This window comes from Solea solea, chromosome 12 (assembly GCF_958295425.1).
Source record: "Solea solea chromosome 12, fSolSol10.1, whole genome shotgun sequence".
Lineage (NCBI taxonomy): Eukaryota > Metazoa > Chordata > Actinopteri > Pleuronectiformes > Soleidae > Solea > Solea solea.
This window is the reverse complement of record NC_081145.1, coordinates 16,427,918-16,450,994: the sequence shown is the minus strand read 5'-3', so window position 1 is coordinate 16,450,994 and position 23,077 is coordinate 16,427,918. Positions and strand designations below refer to the sequence as shown.

Here is a 23,077-nt window from a genome sequence, read left to right as displayed (position 1 = left end):
CATTCAATGCGCTGCATTTCCATTTTAACTGGGATATGAGCAAAACAAATATTTTCACCTCGTGTGCAGCATAAACACCATAAAATTAAAAGCAGAAACATTTCATTAAGATTCAGAGGGCTACGTGTGTCATAAAGAAATGTGTGCAGTCAATTTGAAAGCATAAAAAAGAAAAACGCTAATGGACTATTAGAGGAGACTGCCTAAGGCTGCCTTTTCTTCTTACAGAAGAGGTACATCAATCACTTATATCAGTAATCCCCTCCAAGCTGCCAGCAGTGTCTTTGTCTCCTGCCAGAGACACGGTCCCAAAGCAGAAGCAGCATCACATGTGGCTGAAAGTTGACATCTCTACAGATAAACTGGCCCTACTTTACTACCACTGTCACTACATTTTGCCCTTGGCCTTTGGAGATATTGATGGTAGGCTACAGTTAATGAGGTTAATGAGACTAAAGCACTGAAAGAAGAGACGCCTGCCGGAGTCCGGCTAAGTTGTTGCGTGTTGGTTGTCCTCGTACCTGGAGGATAAATGATCGGATCAGACACAGATGAGAGAACCTTAAAGACGGTGTGTCACTGGAGGGGCGTCGTTTTTGAAACAGACACTTTGAAGTGAAGTTTTTTTTTTTGTTTTATTTTCTTGAAATGACTCAGAACCGCTTAAAGTGTGATGTGAGATATTTACTCGAGAGGAGAGGAGACGCACTCGGCTGCATCGCGAGTACACAATGCCTCAATGTCTTTGTCAATACGGGATTGGTGCCACAGAGAATGTTTAAGACGCGGAAAAGAGTTTTCATCCTTTAGTTACACTCAACTAAGCTGGTCGACTGCATTTGTTGTCAAAAAGCTGTGGGTGGGTGTCTCGGGGGGGGGGGGTGTTGGATTCAGCTGCTGCACATCCATGTGCAAACAGCCAGCAGATGTGTCTTGGTCCAGCTACTCCATCCTAGCAACCGCTGCCTCCCAACTTCACATTCAAGCGATCATCTCGAGGATGACTTGCCTTGACAAATGATCGATCTCTCGTAAATGAACACTTTGGTTATGTTCAAGAACAAAGGAATTCATGCTGCACGTGGAGCACATTCATTGCCATGAATCATCATCCACAGCAGCAGCTGCTAAACAATCTGATGCAGCTACTGTTCACCAGCAGGTGTTTACGAGTGAATATGTATTTGCACACTTGAAGTGCATAGGTAATATTAGTTTAATGTGTATGATGAAACTTTATGAGGTTAGAGCTTCTATTGTGTGGAGGCAGTGCAATTATGGGCACACGTGCTTTTGTTGGGTTTTAAGTGACTTTAAAATGCTTATCTCACAAGATTCAACCCGTCTAATAGAAACCCTCCCATCTGTCAGATATGGCTATGGATCCCAAACAACTAAGTGAAGAATTGTTTTTATCTGGATAGACATCATCAGCCAAGAGGACACAAAAGGATGGGAAAAATCCCTCATGCTCAAGTTGAGGCTACTTAATATTCCCACGTTAATTGGGAATTAATTGTCCCATCTGGCTCTCATGAAAACTAGCAATGAGACGAGAAAAACACTTCTTCCTGACTTGTTTCCTTTTCACATTATCCCTGCGGCATCTAAAGTGGAGGGATATAGCGCTTCGTATGTCTGTGTGTCCCTGCATCCATCTGTCTTTGTCCATTGGTCCAAGCCTCTGCAATTATGTAGTTCCTGGAGCAGGGTTTTTGTCATGATGCACGATACAGTTCTGTGATTCAGGTACCGAAATGGTGCCTTTTGATATTGTGTGTTTGCCGCGGGAAATGTCGTCTCCCGTTGACCCTTGTTTCATTTTGGTTACGGAGTATGACTTGCAAGCAGAGAGGCTTGGAGAAAGAGAAGGAGGAGCTTGGGGCTGGACACGGCGGTACCAGAGGGAGAGCAGGAAAATTTGATCATTTTTCTCTGAGACTGTCATACACCATAGGCTCCCTCATTTGTCTGGTCCACCTCCTTTGTTTCCACTCGGCTGCCTGTTCCAGGATTAGGCTGCGGAGCAGGAAACAAGCAGGAAAATAAGACAGAGACAGTAAAAGGAATTATATTAGATAATAATTATTATAGTGCTCCATGTTTCTTTAACACAGTACTTAAAGTGTAATGTAGGCTACACACTGCAGTATTTAACAACTGCTGACTGCCCAAATAAAGCACTTGTGAGGAAAAAGGGGGGATAAAGAAAGCAGCTTTCTTACCACACCCACCGCCCCCACCCCTCAAATTGCCCTGCAGTTCCACAGGAGTGGTGTTGACCCAGTTTATCTCCCACTCAGGTGATTAATGCAACGTCACTACAAACAAAGGTCACATCAGAAGGCAGGGGAGCAGGTCAGAGCACAACAAGAGCAAACAGAGTTATATAGTGCTTCTGTTATAGCTGAGAATAGAAGTTGTGTGTGTGTGTGTGTGTGTGTAGTTTTGTTGGCCGTCACTCACAAGCAACACACAAGCACACAAATGGGTATGAACCAGGATAAGAGTAACACACTCTATATCCTATATACTGTTATTATAAATGTTTAAATGTGTTCTGGTAACAGCAGGTCGTTCTGTCAGCCATGCTGTAGTCCCTGAGATTAGAAGAATACGTTTGAATCTCAAACGATCCAGATTCCAGGGACACGATTAATACTGGATTTGACTCTTTGCTTCACTTCACTTTTGAACACCTGCCTTTAGGTTTGGCGATGCCTTCACTATAGGAGCTGCCGCCATGTTTCGTGTCTCTCGCATGGCCAGAGACCACATGTGGCCAGCCACGCGGTAGTAAAAAGGGTTATACACATCCATGGGAAAGGACTGTAGACTGTAAAGTGAAGACATTAAAAAACTCTTTCTAGGGATCTTTTAAACCCAGCCATGTGTAAAACGGAAGAAGCAGTAGTGGAATATTATGGGATGGAAATATAAACTCTTTTTTTTCAGGAATTTACTCGTGGCCTGTGTCTTTAGTGTTCATTTACTTGGAGTTGTTGCCTCCTCGCTAATTAAGGCTTGCAGTTTGAGTGTGTTTGTTTTGCAAGAAAAAGCAAAAACATATGAATCAAGCATTTTACTGTTTTCAGTTCGCCTGCCTTGTGTATGTAAATGGTCTGTTTAATTCTTCTATTTATTATTTGAACTCATTTCTGTTTGTTGTGCAAAGAAAATGCTCCCGTGTAATTGTGCTACTCTTCTTCTTATCTATATCTATCTAATATTAGCTTTCGTACCAACGCACATTCTGAGGCATTTACCATCCAATAGGGTGTCTTTCACAGATATTATTGATGCTAAACGAAGCAATTATTTTCTTCATAAGGCAGCCGTGGTGCAAAATGTTTTCAATCTGCCAGAAAATCTAGTTCATTTTGGTTAAGAAATGGGCTGTTGTGGGGATCATTGTGGCTTTGATCTAACGTTCTGAAAACGCTGCAGCATCAGATTAATTTGTGCGGGTGTTTTCCAAAGATTCCTTTTCGATCATCTGTCCAAAAGGCATCCAAGGAGAAAAATAAACAATTTATATTTCTTCCTGATTGGATCCACGCTGGGCACATATGAAGAGTTGTGGTGGTGTGTGGAAACAGCCCTGAAGGCACAACATTGTCCTTATGTGTTCGTATGTGTTTGTATGTTCTGGTGCTTGAATTACACAGTTTATGTAGGGAGAGTAAATCGGTCATAGACGTTGTAGATTGGAGAGGTTTTACATACATTTCACAAACCCAGACCAGTGTCTCTTAGTTTACTGAGAGTAAGAGTAAAATAACTGTGCCCATGGCTCTTTGCTGGCTTTTAGATAAATGTCTGATCACATAATGTTGTCAGAAAATCCTTAACTCTGCCTGCTCCACTTTATATTAAAGGAATACTTCACTGATTTGCATTTAGCTTTGTATTTCTAGAATAGAGGTAGTATTATTGAAAAAGTGTGCTCGTGAACCTCAGTTTCCCCTGAGTCGAGATATATCTTCATTCTTTCCAAAGTTACGTGCCCACCATTGACACCCCTATTCTAGTAATAGTATTCCTTTAACCAATATAGAGATAAGATAGTGTATACCCACAAAACATCTATGTACATCACACTCACAAATATTGTCCCTGTCTTCATCAGGTAAACGGAAAGGAGCTGTCCAAGTCCAACCATGAGGAGACAGTGGAGGCCTTTTGCAGTGCCAAGGAACCCGTCGTGGTGCAGGTCATCAGGCGGACCCCCAGCGGCAGACCCCATGGCCCCCTTCAGGAAATCCACGTGATGGACGTGTGCACTCAGACCGACATCACCTTCGAACACATCATGGCGCTGGCAAAGCTGCGCCCTTCGACCCCTCCCGTGCCTGACGTCTGTCCCTTCCTGCTCTCTGACAGGTGAGAACAGAAGGAAATGTGTTTTGTGTAGTGAGTGAACAATTCACCAAGTCACCAATGCTCAGTCAGATTGTGAAGTTTTGAGCAGGTCAGTGATTTGATCACATTGAATGCACCTTTAATTACCTTAAAGGTGCAGGTGAAGTTATTGAGCAGTGAAGCGAGTTCAGACACGGGAGAGAAGAAAACAAAATTGAAGATTAATAGATGAAACTGAATCGTAAAATAAGGGGAGGAGAAGACAAAACCCTTCTTCAAAGAGACTATTTTTTTTTACTTGAATGGATAAACTCTACAGATTAGTGCCTGGTCTGCACACAATCAGCTGCAATGCACATCTGCAGCTCATTCTTGTTTGTGGCTGTGTGGTCACAGTGTCTCTCCCTCTCTGTGTCTATTATGTCATGTAGTTTTAACATTTAATCACAAAGTTTGACTATAATGTATGGAATTACCATTACAAATATCTGTGACGGGACATTGACTAATTGTAATTTCATCGTGACGAGTATGAATTGTAGTTGTAGATATCTGTGACGCCATTTTCACTATTCAAAACTACAAGTTACAGATATTTGACAGGGTTAGGTCACCTTTGCCTTTCCTTTCAATTCAAGTTCGAGATAACTTCATTCTGGCTATCTGAACTTTAATTCAAGGTATCTAAAAAGGACAATGTAGATATCTTCAACCTGACCCTAACGTCATAATGCTGTTGTAGATGTCTGAAACTGGAATTAGAGATATCTATAATGATAAACTGCATGAAGTGACGTCATTTTGACGAGTAAAAACTGAATGGCAGATATGGGTTATGTTCTGTCTACCGATTAAATGTTAAAACCACTTGCCATAGTCTATAGCCAGACTGACTCTCTGCCCGCAGTGAACAGAGCTAGATGCAGCTCACTCGTGTGGCAGAACTGGTGATTCCTTCCTTGAAAAAGTAGCCAGAAAGTTGAACGGCCAAGGTAGATTAATTAAGGGTAGACAATAAAATCGATTCATTTGATTTATGAACCAACCAATCGATTATGAACTGTCTCACGATGCATCACTACGTCCCTAAGATAAACAGTAAGTTTTACAAAAGCCAAGAATACAAGCAGTTGAATTTCCCTCACAGTCACAGCCTCAAGTGACTTTGTACTTTATGAATACTTTTATTTATTGTTAACAAAATGCAGATAAAAAAAAGGCTACTGAGAGTTTTAAGAAGCAACATGAAGGTTTCCTGGAAAACAACAAAAGAAATAGGGTACATTAAATTCTCCTCTTTCATTTTGGTTTATGTTCTGTTGGTCTCGGAGGAGAAATACAGTGAAAAAGTTTAGCATAAAGAAAAATCTGGGTTTCACCTCTTGGGAGTGAAACAATGAGGCAATAGCAATGTGAGAACCGCTTTATAGCACAGAGCGGGGAAGTCAGAATTAGCTTGGTGAGCCAAATATGTTCAGTGCAGTAGATAATTAATTCCAGCAATGATAAACATCCCCGAGTATCTGTTGTCATTTGGCACTGGAGACTTCGCTCAGCATGCAGGGATGGAATTTCAAGTGGTTTGGTTCTTAATCTGTGTACCTCATTATTACGAACATCATCAAAAGTGTGTTATTGTCAATGTCACATGAAATACTATACATGAATTGATCACAATCCTATCACAATATCACCGTACAATTCCCCAGGGGGCATTACTGCCATAATTGGAGCTGCTTGGCGTATCCATTTTGGCCCTTGGAAGGTGATTAAAGCAAATGGGCTAATAAAAAAAACTAGGCAACACTGTACAACGTGTGCTTGCTCTATACTTATAGCCTCAGGCCGAGCCCAAGTGTAATCAATGTGTCCCATAAAACTCACAATTTCTTCTCTTCATCTGAGATCAGGTGCAAAACTCGATATACAGCAGATTGTACAGATACGGCAAATGTTTGTCCCTCTTACTTCTGTGGCGAGATTGTAAAATCTGTAATTGTGTTCTTGGCTCCCACTGCCAAACGTTGCTATGTGTGTGTAATATCCAAAGCATCACGGCATAAATCGCGTTGACATTTACCAGGCTGGTTTTTTTTGAATGGAAGATTGTTTGTGAGACAGGTTTACAAGCGCTGAGCGATCCGAGAGTCAGACAGCCCCGAACACATCGTTCAACATGTTAAACGGAGTTTCTGTCGCTGTGAAGTTTTCGTCCACCGCGGTGCTCCTGTGTGGCACTGCGGCTGCCTGTCTCGTTACGCCCTCACAATGCAGTTTTGTTCAGTGACTGAGGGGAGGCATAATAAGAATAACACCGCACAATGTGGAGGGTTTAGTCTGTCGAGAGCAGGAAGCAAATGATGTGGCGACGCTGTTAACAAGGGGGCTGCACTTTGATCACACACACACACACACACACACACACACACTCGTGGCAGTGACAAAAAGCATTAGACAAACGCTTTATTCTTCGGATTCCGGCAAAGACAAAGGCAAGGAAATCCTGTCACTCTACGGTATTGACACATAAAATTAAAATTAGGAGAAGGGATCTCGCTAATACCCAGCTGTCCTCCTCTTTCCATATCTCTGCCTTCCTCCCTCTGTGTGTCTTGTCTTTCCCCATTTCCTTCCTCTGTCTCTCTCCTGACAGCTGTCATTCTCTTCATACAATGGACCAGGATTACTATGAAGGGACGGACTACCTCTCCCCCGTTCCTGCTGATGGAGAGAGGACAGAAGAGTTTGAGTATGAGGTAAGAGTCACACATGACATCAGTGTTTGCTACTAGGATTAATGATTCATTTTGTATATATTGATGTACACAAGGATGGATTAGTGAGGCGCGAGGCTCAGGCCCAGGGGCCCAAGGGCTCAGGAGGCCCCGAAGCCCAAGTCTGTGCGCTGGTATCCCGATACTTTCACTGCTATGTTATTCATCTTGATATTTTAATGGAGCCCTGGAGCCACATAACACTGGTTATGTTATGTGATATATCTTAATAGGCCCTCTCAATCATATACCATGGTTAATGTCTTGTGTCAGTACCAACAAACTGCAAAAAAACACACATAGGTACAGACATGAAACACATGCCTGCAACAAATGTCTACTCATTCCCTCAACACATGATATTTAATGATTCTCACATGTTAGTGCAAGGGTGCAAGCACACATTGACTCGACAGTGGGCTCTCAGGGGGGGAGCAGTACCTAGTAACACATGATCAGCCACATTGCCACAGACAGCTTGAAAAATCCCTTGCCTCCAGTGGCAGCGAAGACACGCCTCCACTTCCTACAAAGCAAAAGGAGACGGCAGTGATTTGCTCCTATAACAGTGCCAGTGTTAGCAGAGATTTGTTAATTGTCTCGACAACTCTGAAAGAGCGCCGCAGCAGGCTGGTGGACTCAGAGGTCCCTCAAACCCAATTAAAGCGAGGCGAGGTGTGAGTGAGGGAATCACATTTGTCTCTTTCGCATCTTTGTTAAAGTGCAAGTAACAAGCTGGAGTGGGAGAGGTGATCTTTTTGAGGCTGTTAATCTTTGAACACGCGGCGATACGCATGCAGATACACTGGTTTCAAACGTGAGGGGAAGAGATAAACACACACTGTCACCGCTCTCCGCTTTGGTCTGATATTCTTTATTTCTGAGTCATTGAGCTGTGAGCCTATTGCCAGCAAAAGGGCTCCGTGTGGTTTGATGTATGATGATTGCTCACCCCCTCCCTCCTCCTGTTTGTTTCATTTGAATTTGTTCGGAATCCTTCCACAAACTGAGCTTGAGCTGTTCCTTCACGTCTAAAGAGATTTGTGCACCCACTTGGATCGGAGAGAGGATCCAGTGTCAAGTTGTAATAAATATAATATATGAAATCCTCTCTTTATGCCTCATTGCGATTAATAAATCCTATTATAGCATGTATGCGTTGTGCCTATTGTTTTATTTCATGCTTGGTGGGGTTAGATACTAATGCATTCCTACTTACTGTACGTCACTGAAAACATTGTGGGGGGGGGGGAAGTGTTGGTAAAAGAGCTGAAAATCTTTTCAGCGTCCATCCAGTCCCTTACTCCCTGCTGAGGTGCTCACAAAGTGAAGGAAAGTAATTTATTTAAATGACCTTAGTTAGATGAAACGGCACAGTGGGATAAAGCAGTTTGACATAACATCACAGAAGAATTCAATTCACCTTTCTAATACACTAGGACACTGATGTTCCTGTTAGTGGGTCATCAAGAGAGGGAGATGCCTCTGAAATATACAACTAAACATTTTATTTGTAGGTTCATAGAAAAACAAAACAGGTATTTGTGATATGATATTCTGATATTTAGGCCCTGTACAGACCTGGTATTAACAATAATAATAATACTAGTAAACTAAACTGTATAGCACCTTTCATACAAGGATTGCAGCTCAAATTGCTTCACAATAAAAGGAAAATAAAATTTAAAAAGCAAATGGAACAAGAAAACATAACACAGGGTGGAATGAAAAGAAAAAGTCCAATGTCGAAAAGTAAAAAAAAATCTTTTAACTTTGAAATGAAGGAAAATATGCAAATCAAATGGTAAAATGCAACGCAGGGTGGAATAAAATAGCAAAAGGGTCGAGTCAAGAGGTTAAAACCCTGTTTTAACTTTCAAATGATCCAAAAATGCAAATAAAACACAACACAGGGTGGAATAAAAAAAGGAGCTTGTTGAAGGCTAGTGTAAAAAGATAAGTTAAGTCTTCTTCTTTCGTGTTACAAAGTTTAGGCGCGTAAGTAACACGTTTTCTATCAACTGTTGTGGGGAACCTCCAATAAACCGGCCAGCAACAACAGCGGACGATCGCAGTGTTCTTCGCGGTGCATATCTAACAAGGGAGTTGTGTTAACAGCCACAGTAAGAGATGTGATCACAAATATTGTTATGTAGTGTTCACTCTTATCACTCGTATCCTGCGACAGCTTGTGATTGGATCTCACATCCATGGGCATCCATATGTAAATACACATTATAAGTCGCGTCTGTTTGCTTAAAGACTGAGGAGTCGACTTGGGGACGGATTACATTCATGTCTGCTTAGGAATGTGGACAGATGTGTCCCCCAAACCACCATCGTCATGTATTCATATACACGTTATCAGGATGGACGGCTGACAGGGAGAATATCACTGCCCTATCTGTCCAATACCAGGATAGAAGAAAGCAACACAGTTGTATCCAAAAATGGAAAAGTTGGACTACCATAAAACCCTGAAATAAAGAGATGCTTCTTCACTTCTGTAAAAGCTTGGTTTCCACAGAAGAATCCGAGCCTGCCTGTCACATATTTGTTCAAACAGAACACACAAGCCATGTCTTAAAGGGTTGAATTCCACACATAAAAAAAAAAAACACCCATACATTTGCTTGATGTGTTTATGGCCACAACAGCCTGTAACTAACCATACATTTGATTAGTTTCAGCGTATTCCGATGGCTTTCTCAGCTCAAAAATAAGTCAGTGGTAGCCACCCATGCATCTGTGTCTGCTTTTTCTATTACTGGTAATGAAAGGTGCTATTATTATGATCACCCAATGTGCTTTGATGGTAGACACCAATCTTTCCCCTAATCATGCCATCGCAGTCATTAATTTACTATCAGCTCTCATCCCGGTGCCACGCAGCAATCTCCTGCCTGAGAGGCAGAGAGCTCGTCTGGAAAATGGATGGGGGAAAAAAAAAGAAAAAAAAAAATCAAAAGGCAAGAGCAGAGATAGAGATTGGCAAATGTGTGTTTGATGGACCCAGACACACGCTTCTTTTTGACTGAGGCATCTGAGCATGAGTGGGTGTGTGTGTGTGTGTCCCCCCCCACACACACACACACACGTTACTGTACTAAAACAAGAAACCAAAAAAAAACCCCGGCCAAATGGCTGCACATGTGTGCTGTTACAGTTACAGTTAAATGATTTTCTCTGCTTTACAGAGGCAGGAATGAAGAACGATGCACTACCTGCTCGGTCTCAGTCTGAGCGAGCACTTAATTAGTGGGGTTTATTTTTAGACGGACGTCTCCTAGACGTTGCTTGTGATTTCAGTGTTTCCCACAGATATTCCTCACCTCACATTTGCATGCGGGATGTGCACCGTTTCCATAGATTGCATTACCTCAATGACTGCTCTATTGCATCAGCGGATGTGTCACTAATACTTCTGCTGAAACGGTCGGAAAAATACTCATTAGTTACATTTTTTAAATATAGCTAATGTATGATTTTTGCAGCTCACTTTGTTCAGGTAGTCGGCACCAAAGCCTCTTCACTTTTTCTTTTTCTTTTTTTTTTTACATCGTATTCTTTGCATATGAGCTGGGGATTTGCAGTTGTCACCAGTTCTGAGACAGTCAATTAAAGATCTGAGCTCCCTGTCAGGCGGAGACTGTCGAGAGAGATAAAACGATGAGCTTCAGAAGATTTCTCCTATTTTTTTTTTTTGGTTTTTCTCCAGGTTTTTGTGTCTGGGCTTATATGTGTACTCTCCTGAGTATACTTGTTTGTGCAAGCTTGGGGTTTTTGCAGGGATTATTCTTTTTAGTGTATGTTTAGGTGGCCCAGCAGCAGCAGCAGCAGCCGCAGCCACAGCATGTTCCCGGTCCAAAAACACAATGATGATCTGTCAATATAAAAGCAGAGATAGAGAAGTGTAGGACGAAATGAGTGACGGGGGAAGAAGAGGTGTATTTATGAGTGTGTATGGAGAAGTGGCTGGGTGGAGACGGTCATAAACGGCTTGAAAGCATAAGCCAGGGGCACCAGGTGTCGACTCTCTGGCAGCGGACGTGGCCTTTTCCCCCCTTCTTCTTCCCCTCATCTCATTCAACCCTGGTCAGTCTCTCCCCATTTTCCCCTTTCCAAGCCACATTTGACACGTGTAACTAGCCAACCCACACTTGTCACAGAAGAGATGAATCTCTCAGTGTTTTTGTGTGAGGCCCCTCTGAGCCCCACCAGAGCCCTTGCATGCTGCCTCATTTCTCTCTCTGCCCCCTCCACCCTCTGCTCCACTCAACCAGCTCACCCCTGCTGCTGAGAGTTGGTGTGTTTCTGCTCTAATGAAGACCTTGGGAGGAGAGGCCATTTCACACTTGATTCCCTCCAACACCCTTGGTATGTTTCAGCATTTGGAGGTGGAGTGCAAGCGTGTGCTGTTTGTTTGGTGTGAGGCAGCATTTGTACTGTGGGAAACTGGGAGAGGAGGATTATGTGGGGAAAAAGTTGGATTTGGATGATTCTGTTATGAGATGGATGGGAACTGTGGCACTCACTCAAGTTCTGGTTGTGGTTAATAAAATCTCATTTCTTGTATACATGAGCTTTGTAAAAATCCCAGGTTATATAGCTCTATGTTTAAAGGGTTAATGTTTGCAGCTTCTGCAGAGATTCTATGACTGCTTGAGCCGGTCGACTCGACTGCCTACATCTGAGCATCTATCCCACTTCCTCTGACACTGCACCACACTGAATAGCCCAGGAGTATAATACAGCATCAACCAGTGTCCATTAACGGCAGCTCAGCTCTCATGATTCAGGCTCTTGTTAGTTGCCAGATTAAGTTTAAGAGACCTTGTTAGGTCCCAGGGATCTGTTTAATTTATTAACCAGACAAACCATTAAGAACCATCAGAATTGTTATCACGCAACCTGGGTTTTACTGCACGCATCTGAAGGAAGTGACACAAAAGCCACTCTCAAATTTCATGAAAATAATAATAATAAATAAAATACAAAAAAGTGCTGGGGCTTACCTTACCTAATGTTAAATTTAGAAAACTGGAACAGGAGAGAGAAATATCACTTGGCCTTCAGGAGTGTTCCTCATTGTTCCATCGTTCTTCTCAGCTCAAACCCCAATGAGCAACGGTGGAATGATAGTATTTGCATTCTCCTTGTATTCAGATCGGAAACAGCTGTAGAATTCTTCAGAGCACGCTGCACGTGTTAATTGTTCACAATCAAATTCTCCATTGAAACAACTTTGGAAAAGCCCTGATACATGTTGTTCAGTGCTTTTGAACACACTTACTTTCGTCTTCTACTTTCACATCATATCAACTGACTTGGATTTCATTCATGAACTTACTTGAAAAGCTACATTTGGTCACAATGTGCAAACATTTCATCCAATCACCCAATCATGTCATTTAGGACAACTTTTGAATAATACTTTATCCTAGAATCCTCCGACTCTTCTCCCCTTTCACTTATATTACATTACAACTACATTATAAGAGCCTTTAAACAGGTTTTATCACTCACAATTAAACATTAATCACAACATCTGGTTAACTTGTAGTATTAGCTTCTCGTATTAATTTGTTTAGCTCTCCTCACGGGAAGTTTCTTCTTCTTCTAATAATAATAATTACTGGCAGGCTGTACACTAAGAGGTGCGATGCTGCCCTCAACAGCTTGGAGTTCCTCACATCTTCAAGCCTGAAATCACAGTTCGAAGTTCTCTAACACAGATCGAAGTCGCCCTTCACTCTCGTTCTGTTTCTCTCTCTGTTCCTTATTATATTATTTACAGTCTAACAGTTTGAAACAAGCAGCGACTTGAAAAACAATTGAGGTCCTTTGACAATCATCACCGCTAAGAATATCTTTCATGATCAAACACTCATGATGAAAAACCTCAGGAGAGTTTGAAATTTAAAAAAAGAAAAGAAGAAAATTGTTATGTGATCTTTAGTGAAGCAGATGCATTTGTGTAGCCATTGTAGTTTTAGGTTTCATCATTTTCTTTTTTGAAGGTTACAGAATGTTTTGAAGTTAAGGTCAATTGAGGGACACTTCTTATTACTTCTTCCTCTTATTGACAAAACAGCTGCACCTCAAAGTCGTTGTTGTTCATTGGTCAGTTGACTTGATTTTCATTGGCTGATTAAGTTTGTCCAATAATTATAATAAAAGGTTTTCTCTGCTGTTAAAGATAGGGTTGGAGACCCTGGAAAAAGCTTTTTTCATTTTTGAGACGATGCATTTATTAATTGGTTGCAATCAGGGTGTGAAGAGGATTTTCAGCAATACAGTAAAAAATGCTCTCCCACCCTGTAACAACGCTACCTGTAAGTGTTGAGACAGACCACCTTCATGATCCCCATGGTTTGAAATCCCAAAAAAACACAGTTTACAGTGAAACGGTGTAAACTCCTGGCTGAACTGACATGAAATTAAGTGCAGATACTCATGGCTCCTTCAAATTAATGGGTGAAATGAACCTCTCACCCATCAGACCTAACCCGACTTTGTGTTTCCTCATATAGGAAGTGGAACTGTATCGACTCAACAGCCAAGAGAAGTTGGGCTTGACTCTGTGCTACAGGACGGACGAGGAGGAGGATGTAGCCATCTATGTCAGCGAGGTAAGTGAAAAGGTTTCTGTGCAAGACGAGAGAATTTAATAACTTGAGTTAAACGTGTTTATTCTCTTCATCTTTCAACTTGTGTTTCCCTGAGTAAGCACTCACATTTTCATATCGGAGTTAAGACCGTATCATTGCTCTTTTATCTTTTCCCCTCTGCCTTGCTCCAGGAGATGCTGTAAAAATATGCATCATATATGCAGTTAGAAAAAAAAAATGGAAATATAATTTATGCATATTCTACAGATTCTTTATATTCCACTTCTTTGAAGTCTCACATTTACATGTGTGTCATACGCTGTTGTTGTAACAGAATATCATCGCAGCTGAATCAGATTCCCTCAGTAAAAGGGAGCGATTTTCAATCACGTAACAGCCCTTTATCTTATTGATCAAACAAAATTGGACACATCTTTCATAGAAAGTCCCGTATGGGAGTATTAGACGCAAATAAAATTTAATTTGCTCTGCTATAGTTTCCTGTCTGCCTCTTAAGCAATATATAAATCATGTGACACAACACACACACACACAGTTTTGTGTAGCTTTTCTTCTTAGGACACAAAAATCCCATTTATTTATAAAAACAATAGCAGTTGACCAAAGTGATGTACAGTACTAATTAAATAACCCATAAAACACAGTTTTAAGAGTTTTAAAATTAGACAGTAAAAGGACGTTCCACACCTTGGGGGCTGCAACTGCAAAAGGCCGAACCCCTCTGACCTTCAGCTGCAATTTAAGAACAACTAAGAGCAGCTGATCTTAGAGACCGCAGAGGCACATTATGGCTGCTGCATGTCAAGAGAGGTAGAACGGAACAATTTATTTAAACTATTTAGACACAAATAAAAGGATTTTAAAATCCATTCTGTAACACACTGGGAGCCAATAGAGGGAGGCCAGATTGGGGGAGATGTGGCTGCATTCTGACCAAGCTGAAGGACGAGAAAGGGAGGCTTGAGTAACCCCAACAGAAAGGTCATTACCATAGTCTAGACGGGTAGTAATAAAAGCATGTCTAGACAGTGTTGTAACAAAAATTACAGTTACTCAATGAGTAAAATGAGTGTGGGTTTCTAAATGTGGTCAGACCAAGACTAACGTGTGTCTGTAACAGTTCAATTTGCAATTTTATCCCTCTTGAAATAAACAAACAATCATACAATACAGTGTATGATAATAATCAGTGATTGTACCATTGATGCCATAAAACCAGGACACTGCTGTAGATCCTATAAAGGGATTAGAACATCAATATGTTCAGCTTGTCTTCAACTATTAACCTTCTCCTCTATTGTCCTTTCCCTCAGTGTTAGTTTGTAGACTGCTCATGGTGTGGGTGTCCTCCTCATACTCTCAGAAACATTACCCTCACTTTCCCTTTTTTCCAATCTTACGCCTCTTCCTGTCCGGTGACCTCCCCCACTTTAGTGAGTGGTCCTCTATGTAGGAGTGGACTATCATGAAGATGAAGAGCCACAGCAGCTCACCATCTCCAGAGATGCCAGCTGATTGGAGATACTGATTGATTGGCCAATGAAAGAGTGTCCTGCCCCCTTGTTCACTAACATTTGTTATGGGAGGAGCAGGTGCATCATGTATTTGGGTTGAGTTATGGGCCGTAGTTGCCATATGCAGAGGCTTGCACTCCATCAACCTGCCAGGATGTAGCTACTGAGGTGCATACAATTGAGGAGTTAAATGATTACGGTGATAACTCAGGTTGTTCTGGCTTTTTCTTCAAAAACTGACCAGGCAAAAGCAGGAAAAAGCATTTTAAAATCGACGGATCGTGTGTTGCTCATATTGTTAATAATGCCTTTAAAAGGAGTTCAAACATTGCTCTCAATGAAGATAAAAAAGTGTTTAAGAAGGTGAATCCTCTCCCTCCTGTTTTGACAGATCAGTCCAAACAGCATCGCAGCCAAAGATGGACGCATCCGGGAGGGCGATCGCATCTTACAGGTACAGTAGGACACAACCTCTCCGCCACCTCACCCCCAGCTCCACACTGTCATTAATTTCAATCATAAAATCGGCTTTTATTTTGTCACACACAACCACTGTCCCCCAGCATGAAAGCCTATTAATTTTTAATGGCAGCACATTAAAGGGGGAACTCGCCCCCGCTATGAATGTTAGAGGGGGAAGAAGGGCACCGCAGCTTTGCCTCAGTCCATTTGGTAGTTGATTATTGTTTGTCATAGTGGAGTTTCGGTCTCAGCTTTGAATGTGAAGCTGAACTGTTGGTACACAACTACTGCTTTGACCACAGAAATACCTGAAATACTGCAACATGTTAGAAAGTCGTGTTGTTTGGGTCACCGTCTGACCTCCTGGGAATGTCAGCTCTTGAATGAAGCCTTACTTCATGGGAAGGAACAGGTGAAGTCAGCATCCGGTGATCATGAGCTGCTGTTCATTTATTGAACAAAGAGAAGACAGGAGAGCTTAAACGTTATCACTTCACCTCTTCAGGCAATATGATTTAAGGAAGGTCCTAATTGTTTCTTTAAACATTCCCTGCTGTGCACATTTCATATTTGGAATATGTTTGATGTTATGTCATTAACAACGTTCATTGTGATTGATAACTGTGTTTACAGTCGGAAGCAAAACTTCAAAAAACTTTAAATAAAATAAAAAATCTAATTTACGTGTGAAGAAATTTCACAAAAGGCCTTTAAGTGTTCACTTTGTGTTCACTTTGGTCAAAAACAGCAAAACTGTCTGCAGTTTGTGCTTGGAAGGCTGGTATTGTGACTTTATCAAGACCGTTTTCTTTGTCACATATTTACCTTTCACATTTTATCTTGTCAATAAATATGGCAGATGAATTACAAATTAATATTAAGTCTCGTCTTCAATGCAGGAACATGTGTTTATAGTACAGTAGAGCGTTATGAGAGAACAGTTCTTTCTACAGAACAGTCATTAGATGCAGGGGGCAGATGCATAAGCACTTTTAATCTAATTGTCTTCTGGTGTCCACCATGTGCCGTGTGACTGAATTAAACCAGGAGAAGGTGGGTGCGTGTTCGTGAGGCAGACCAGTGCTCTGGCACTATTATCCAGAAGTGACAGGGCCATTAGTCTGCCCGCAAAAAGATGGACGCCCCCTGTCAGTGGCCAGTTAATTGTACGGCTGGATGTATGTACGCTGCCGGATACAACAGCTCCGTCGCTCCACGACCACTGTTCCATTCATAATCTCTGGCCCTGCTTCGTATTAGAGAGCGAGTGTTCACACTTTCCTGAACAAAAGAGGTTTTATTGTCTCGCGTCACTTTAATTGTAGTTCATTTTTCTTACGGTCTTTTGTTGTGGAGAGGGTGAAATCGTCATCATTGTGCTGTATGCAGATATGCCCGATATTAACTTTGTGTGTTTGTGTTAATCACGTCTGTGTGTCATCGTCAGATTAATGGCCAAGATGTTCAGGACAGAGAAGAAGCAATGGCTGCACTCTCCAGCGACGAGTGTCGGAACATCGTACTGCTGGTTGCCAGACCTGAGATGCAGGTTAGAATTTACCACACACACACACACACACACTGATAAATCCTCAAAACTACTCATAACTGGTGTTTTGTCATTTACTTGATATTTGTTCAGAGTGAAACGTAGTGTTCTCTGAGGAAGCCAGCCCTCTCCCCTCCCCTCCCCTCGCCACCGCCACAACCACTCCCAAGTGGCGGCCACCGTGGAGACACCTCATGTTTTATTTTTATGTAGCGCCACTGTAATTGACTTCCAACACAAAGCCATAAAAGCTAATGGCATGCTAATGTGGAGTGAGTTCAGGCCCAAGGCCGATGGCAAATAAGTGGAGGGGACTCTGCCGCAGTGCAGATGAGCCAGGAGCAATAGCAGACTCTTTGTAATTAAATGTGTCTCAGTAGTAAATCTGAAGTCCTCAGATACGGATCCCATTTGACTCGCATCAAGCAAACAGATGATGGATAGTGTGGAGGAAATAGGTCAAAGGTCGTCTTATGTCCATTAAATTGCATTGGCTTGATTTTAAGATTATAGAAGGCATGTTTTAAAGATGAGGGACAGTGTTTTGACATATTGATGCCTCCAGTTTCTTATTTCAAAACCATGCCTGGTGTTTTAGCAGAAAATACCATTAAGGCACCAGACTATTTGTTTTGAGACACTGTGTCGCCACAAGCTTTAGACCCTGACAAATCCACTTTGAAATTCACCCCTTTCACCTGTTTCTCTCTCTCTCGCTCTCATACTGTCATACACTGTCCCTCTCCATTCACCTCTAGCTGGAGGAGGCCTGGCTGGATGATGAGCACAGTGAGTTCCTGGAGCAGCTGAAGATGGAAATGTTGGAGGAGCAGCAGAGAGAGGAGATGGAATTAGCTGCCTTGCAGGAAGAACAGGAGAATGAACAGGTTAGATGGCCAGAAAACACACACTTTGTTTACCTGTAACTTGATAAGTGAGTCAGTGCCAAAGCTTTATTATCTGGCTTTTGTGAAAAGTTTATTAGGTGTCATTTAAGGTATCCTTCTCGTAATTGACAGATCCCAGGACCCGCAGCATTTTCCACATCATACCATCACGCCCGACCATTAATTGCTTTGACAGAATCAGGTCGTTATTCACAGTCAATGTTAACCTTTTCCATGAGATTACTCGCAATCTCGCCCAAATGGCGGCGATGGAATCAAACCCCGTCATTGACTTTTTCTTACAAAACTGAGCAAAAACAAGCATTGCCCTTTGAAATATGAAAACGGAATAATGATCATGAATATTTACGGTAGGGAGCCAGTCAACCGTTCGAAAATTCAAAACATTAGTAATCATAATTTAAAATTCTGTTTTTGTTTGAATGATAACATGCCACAAAAATCCATAAATCCATATTAATGGGACTTCAAAGACAACAGAAGTGAATAATCCCTGAAGTAGTGGTGCTGGATATCAGCGTCATATACACACAACAGCAAACAACAGCAAACAGCATAATATTTGCTGAACCAAATATTTGTAACTTTTTTTTTTTCCTCATTGCACCAGGGAAATAAAACATAAAACGACATTACAATAAGACTAGGTCACAATGTTTATAGCTGAAGTATGTTAACTGTGGAAGTGTGATAGCATGTTTACGAGGAACCGCAGCAGTCCAATTAGCATACGCTAGGTTGTCCTCACAAATAATAATGTCCGTCCAAATAAATAGTAACATTTTTGTAAAAATGCCTTTGTTTAATAAGCCAAAAATGATTTACAAGCATGATTGCAAACTGCAAATAATAGAGCTGTGATAGTACACGTTTGTGCCAGTCTGTTTGGCACATTAGGTCCTGTTTGTGTTGTGATTCAAAAGCAAACTTTACCCAATGGCATAGTATATGTATAGCCTTGTAAAGTGTCCTTGAATGTTGAAAAGGTGCTTGAAAAAAAATGTGTTATTATTATAATAATATTAGTGCCATTATTTCTGCCATTGTGTCACAATGCAAACTGCACAAAACTTCCTTGACCGAATGGAACAGCACAAATACGTGTTCTGTTACAAATACTTATTTGAGCTTATACGCTATTTTATATACAAAATAACCTAAAGGAAACTATAACGGTTTTATATGTATATTTCAGATTGTTTCAGGTTGGTTTTGTTTGTCCATTTCAGACAGCCGAGGATGAGAAGCCCACCTGCTCCACACTCCCTCATCACAAGAACAGCGTGTTGAGTATTAAAGACAGAATGGAAAGCTCAGAAAATAACGTCCTGGCGCACATCCAGAGACGCCTGTCCCAGTGCCTGAGAGACAGTCGGGACACACATTGTACCATTGGCTCCACGCGGCTAGAGGACAAAGAGGACAAAGAGGACGATGATGAGATGGAAGGCGATCGATTTCAGCAGCTCTTGGAGCTGAAGTGTCAGATTCGTAACAGTGGTGAGTACGATCTGTTCTACAGCCGCCGCAGCACCATTGAGTGCAGCAAGGTGGAGCAGGGCGGCGTACAACACGAGCTGCGCATGCTCAACGAGGAGCTGCGCAGCATCGAGCTCGAATGTCAGAACATCATGCAGGCCCACAAGCTTCGGAAAGGTCAGGAAACGGGCCGCTCTCCTCCCGCCACCAAAAACCAAAGCCTCCTCCATGGCAACCCCACGCGGGGAAAGTTGACTGATGTTAATGAGAGGCTGGAGAAATCAGACAAGGACAGCTCCAGTGCCTATAACACAGCCGAGAGCTCACGCAGTACGCCTCTGGCAATGGACCGCTCTCCGGAGCACTCACTCCAGAGGATGGTGAGTCTCACCAACCAGAAGAACCTCTGTAGCAGCCTAGCCACTGCCCATTCTCTTAGCCTAAGCCCTATCCCAGCGTGCCATGCTCCGGTCCCAGGCAAGAGCAGCAGCCCTGACCACAGCAATCCATCTGAGTCCGACCACACAACTCAGGCCGAGGACGCGAGCAGAGGGACATTAAAAAGGACACATGCTTGCCAGATCCCCTATTTCTCCCCGTCCCACAGTTCCCAGCAAAGACAGACAAACATTCCAGCTCACGCCCGCCACTACCAGAGCTACATGCAGCTGATCCAGCAGCGCTCAGCTGTCGAGTACGCTCAGAGCCAGCTCAGCCTGCTCAGTGTGTGCAAAGAGCCTCAGACGCCCCTTCATGAGCCCAAGATGGAGTGGAAGGTCAAGATCCGCAGCGACGGCACCCGCTACATCACCAAGAGACCTGTGAGAGACAAGATCCTGAAGGAGCGAGCCCTGAAGATTAAAGAAGAGCGCAGCGGGGGGATGACCACGGATGACGACGCAATGAGTGAAATGAAGATGGGGCGGTACTGGAGTAAAGAGGAAAGAAAGCAGCACCTGGTCAGAGCAAAAGAACAGAGGAAAAGACGGGAGTTCATGCAGCGCAGTCGTCTGGAAAGTCTGAAGGAGAATCCGCAGAGCAGCAGCGAGGGGCGCAAGGAAGTCAGCATCATCGAGCTCAGCCACAAGAAGATGTTGAAGAAACGCAACAAGAAAATCCTTGACAACTGGATGACGATCCAGGAGCTGATGACTCACGGGACTAAAGCCCCAGAGGGAGCCAAGGTGCACAATGCCTTCCTATCAGTCACTACTGTATAAAAATAAAAACCACACATTCTACCCCATGCGGTATAATATACTTGCCTCGTTCAATGTGGCATTTTTAAGAGGACAATAGGAATATTTTTCACACTTTGTAATCCAAAAAAAAGCATTTTGTAAAGAATTTATCGGTGGTGTTTATGACATTTTCTTCACCTTTTTTCCCAGTCTTCTTTTTCATATCACTCTGTGGGGCGGGGGGGAACCCAACAAAAAACGTTTTTTCTATAAAGTTACGACAATATAATTATTTTATTACCTCACACTAGACATGTATCTTTTCAGACTTTTCAATTCTATTTTCATATTTACGTTTTCAGAGCAACGTCTCGGTGTTTGAAAGTTGAAATTGTCGGCTACTATAGATCATAATACCAATTGTCACGAAGTAACATGAATACAGATCAAGGTAACACTGAAGGCTTTTGTGTATTTCAAAACCATAATTGTGTACTTTTGTCAAATAACATAAACTGGTGTGTTTCACCTCAATGTCACCTCATATGGAGAGGTGTTAGACACCAGCACGCCTCGCCTCGGCAAGGCACGGTTAGTTTGCGTTTCCATGAGCGATTTTTTTTAGTACCTGCTCTGCCGAGGTTCCAAGCGAGCTGAGCTGATACTCGGCGTGACGTCGTCAGACTGCCGGCCACTGATTGGTCAGAGAGTGTCATCACACGAGGAGGCATGAGCCGAACTGTAGATCAGTTAAAAAGACACAAAATGAAGTCACGGTCGTGCAGTGATGACTCCGCCCACATTGAGGAGGTACTATTGTAATGGAAAACCAACCACATCGTGTAGAGCCGAGGCGAGCTGGGACCATGTAGTGGAAACACGGCATTAGATTGATGATTTTCGGCCAGCAGCAAACTTTGATAAAATTCTCTAAACGTATTATCAGAAGTTTTATAAAAGCACATCTTAAAAGCGGTAAACTCATTTTGCGGGGACGATTGTCGTGTCCTCTCTCTGTAACAAAGGAAGCAAAATTAAGATGGTGATCAGGTCTGCATCCTTGTATGTCTGCTTTACAGCCTTGGATAATATATTTTATACTCACTCTCTTCTGATTTCCTATTTTTGAACATTTTCTACATATTCAAGCAGATCATGGACCTGCTCATGCCTTTTACATCCTAGTATTTTTGAAATATTTACTCTCCACATGCGTCGCCTTAACAGCAAGAAGTGATGACACAGCGGTGTGTGGCGACATGATTTTCATACACAAACAATAAACTAAGCAACCCGAGAGGTATCACGCAGCCTTATTCATACTTTTCATAATAACGGGAAACCTTCATGACTATTTTATAGTTTACAGAGTTATGTTCGCAGTCACGTGCGCTGGTGTTTGGATGATTGCCACTGAGCAGGACTCAGAACACAAGACTACCTTCACGGGAAAACTTCAGCAGACGTTACAGTTCCGTTACTTGTACAGTACACCGTTCCCAAACGCCCAATTTTGTTTTGCTGAAATATTGTAAATTTCAATTTCAACAAATCCCAGTATTTGTTTTGAGTAAATGTCTGATTCAAGTAATGCGTAGTTGGCACCTTTGTAGCCAAGTAAAAAATGTGTGCTAATGGTGAACTTTGCAAAAAAGAAGTGATAATAAATTATTGGTTTTTGGTATAACATGGCACCGAATCATGTTTGTGTTGATGTTGTTGTTGTTGTTATTTTATCTAGAGATGATAAAGTGTGTTCTGTGTGTTCCCCTCACGCCTCAGGTGAGTCTCGACGTCCATAACTCATGTTTCAGAGAATCGGGGGTTAATTCCTTAACCTGGAGTCTGCTGCCATCTCACTGCACTCGCCTCTCTGTCGCCACAGACACGGAAACAAAACACTGCTGTGTTGAGAAACATGGAGAGAGAGAGAGAGTCGTTTGCAGTACTGCGCAGACTCATTTGACGATTACTATTTCAACGTGACACACTGCTGCATCTTTGCAGTTTGTGAAAGCGACTAGAACAGTTCAGTTGTTTTTAAATGACACCCTTCCTGTGAAGTTGGTTGGTGTGAACTGTGTGTCATGAGTGAACAATAACACTCTGTGTTTTTTCTTTCATGGAGCCCAGAGATGGTGGATAAAATAAAGGAGATGGGGAGTGTTGGGGAATAGCCGTCATATCACAAAAGCAGCAACAAAACTATTGAAAGT

General features: G+C 42.2%; 1 protein-coding gene across 2 annotated transcripts in view; it reads left to right on the top strand.

Moving 5' to 3' along the window:
- Positions 1–21,212, top strand: part of LOC131470631 (PDZ domain-containing RING finger protein 4-like) — a 113,485-nt gene extending 92,273 nt beyond the window's left edge. For both annotated transcript variants that reach the window (XM_058646584.1, XM_058646585.1), the window contains 7 exons: positions 4,130–4,383; positions 7,016–7,118; positions 13,670–13,768; positions 15,674–15,736; positions 17,192–17,293; positions 18,052–18,180; positions 19,431–21,212. In XM_058646584.1, the coding sequence (XP_058502567.1) occupies positions 4,130–4,383; positions 7,016–7,118; positions 13,670–13,768; positions 15,674–15,736; positions 17,192–17,293; positions 18,052–18,180; positions 19,431–20,900 (2,220 nt within the window). In that variant the 3' untranslated portion in view covers positions 20,901–21,212. The remainder of the gene's footprint in view (positions 1–4,129; positions 4,384–7,015; positions 7,119–13,669; positions 13,769–15,673; positions 15,737–17,191; positions 17,294–18,051; positions 18,181–19,430) is intronic.
- Positions 21,213–23,077: the final 1,865 nt, after the last annotated feature.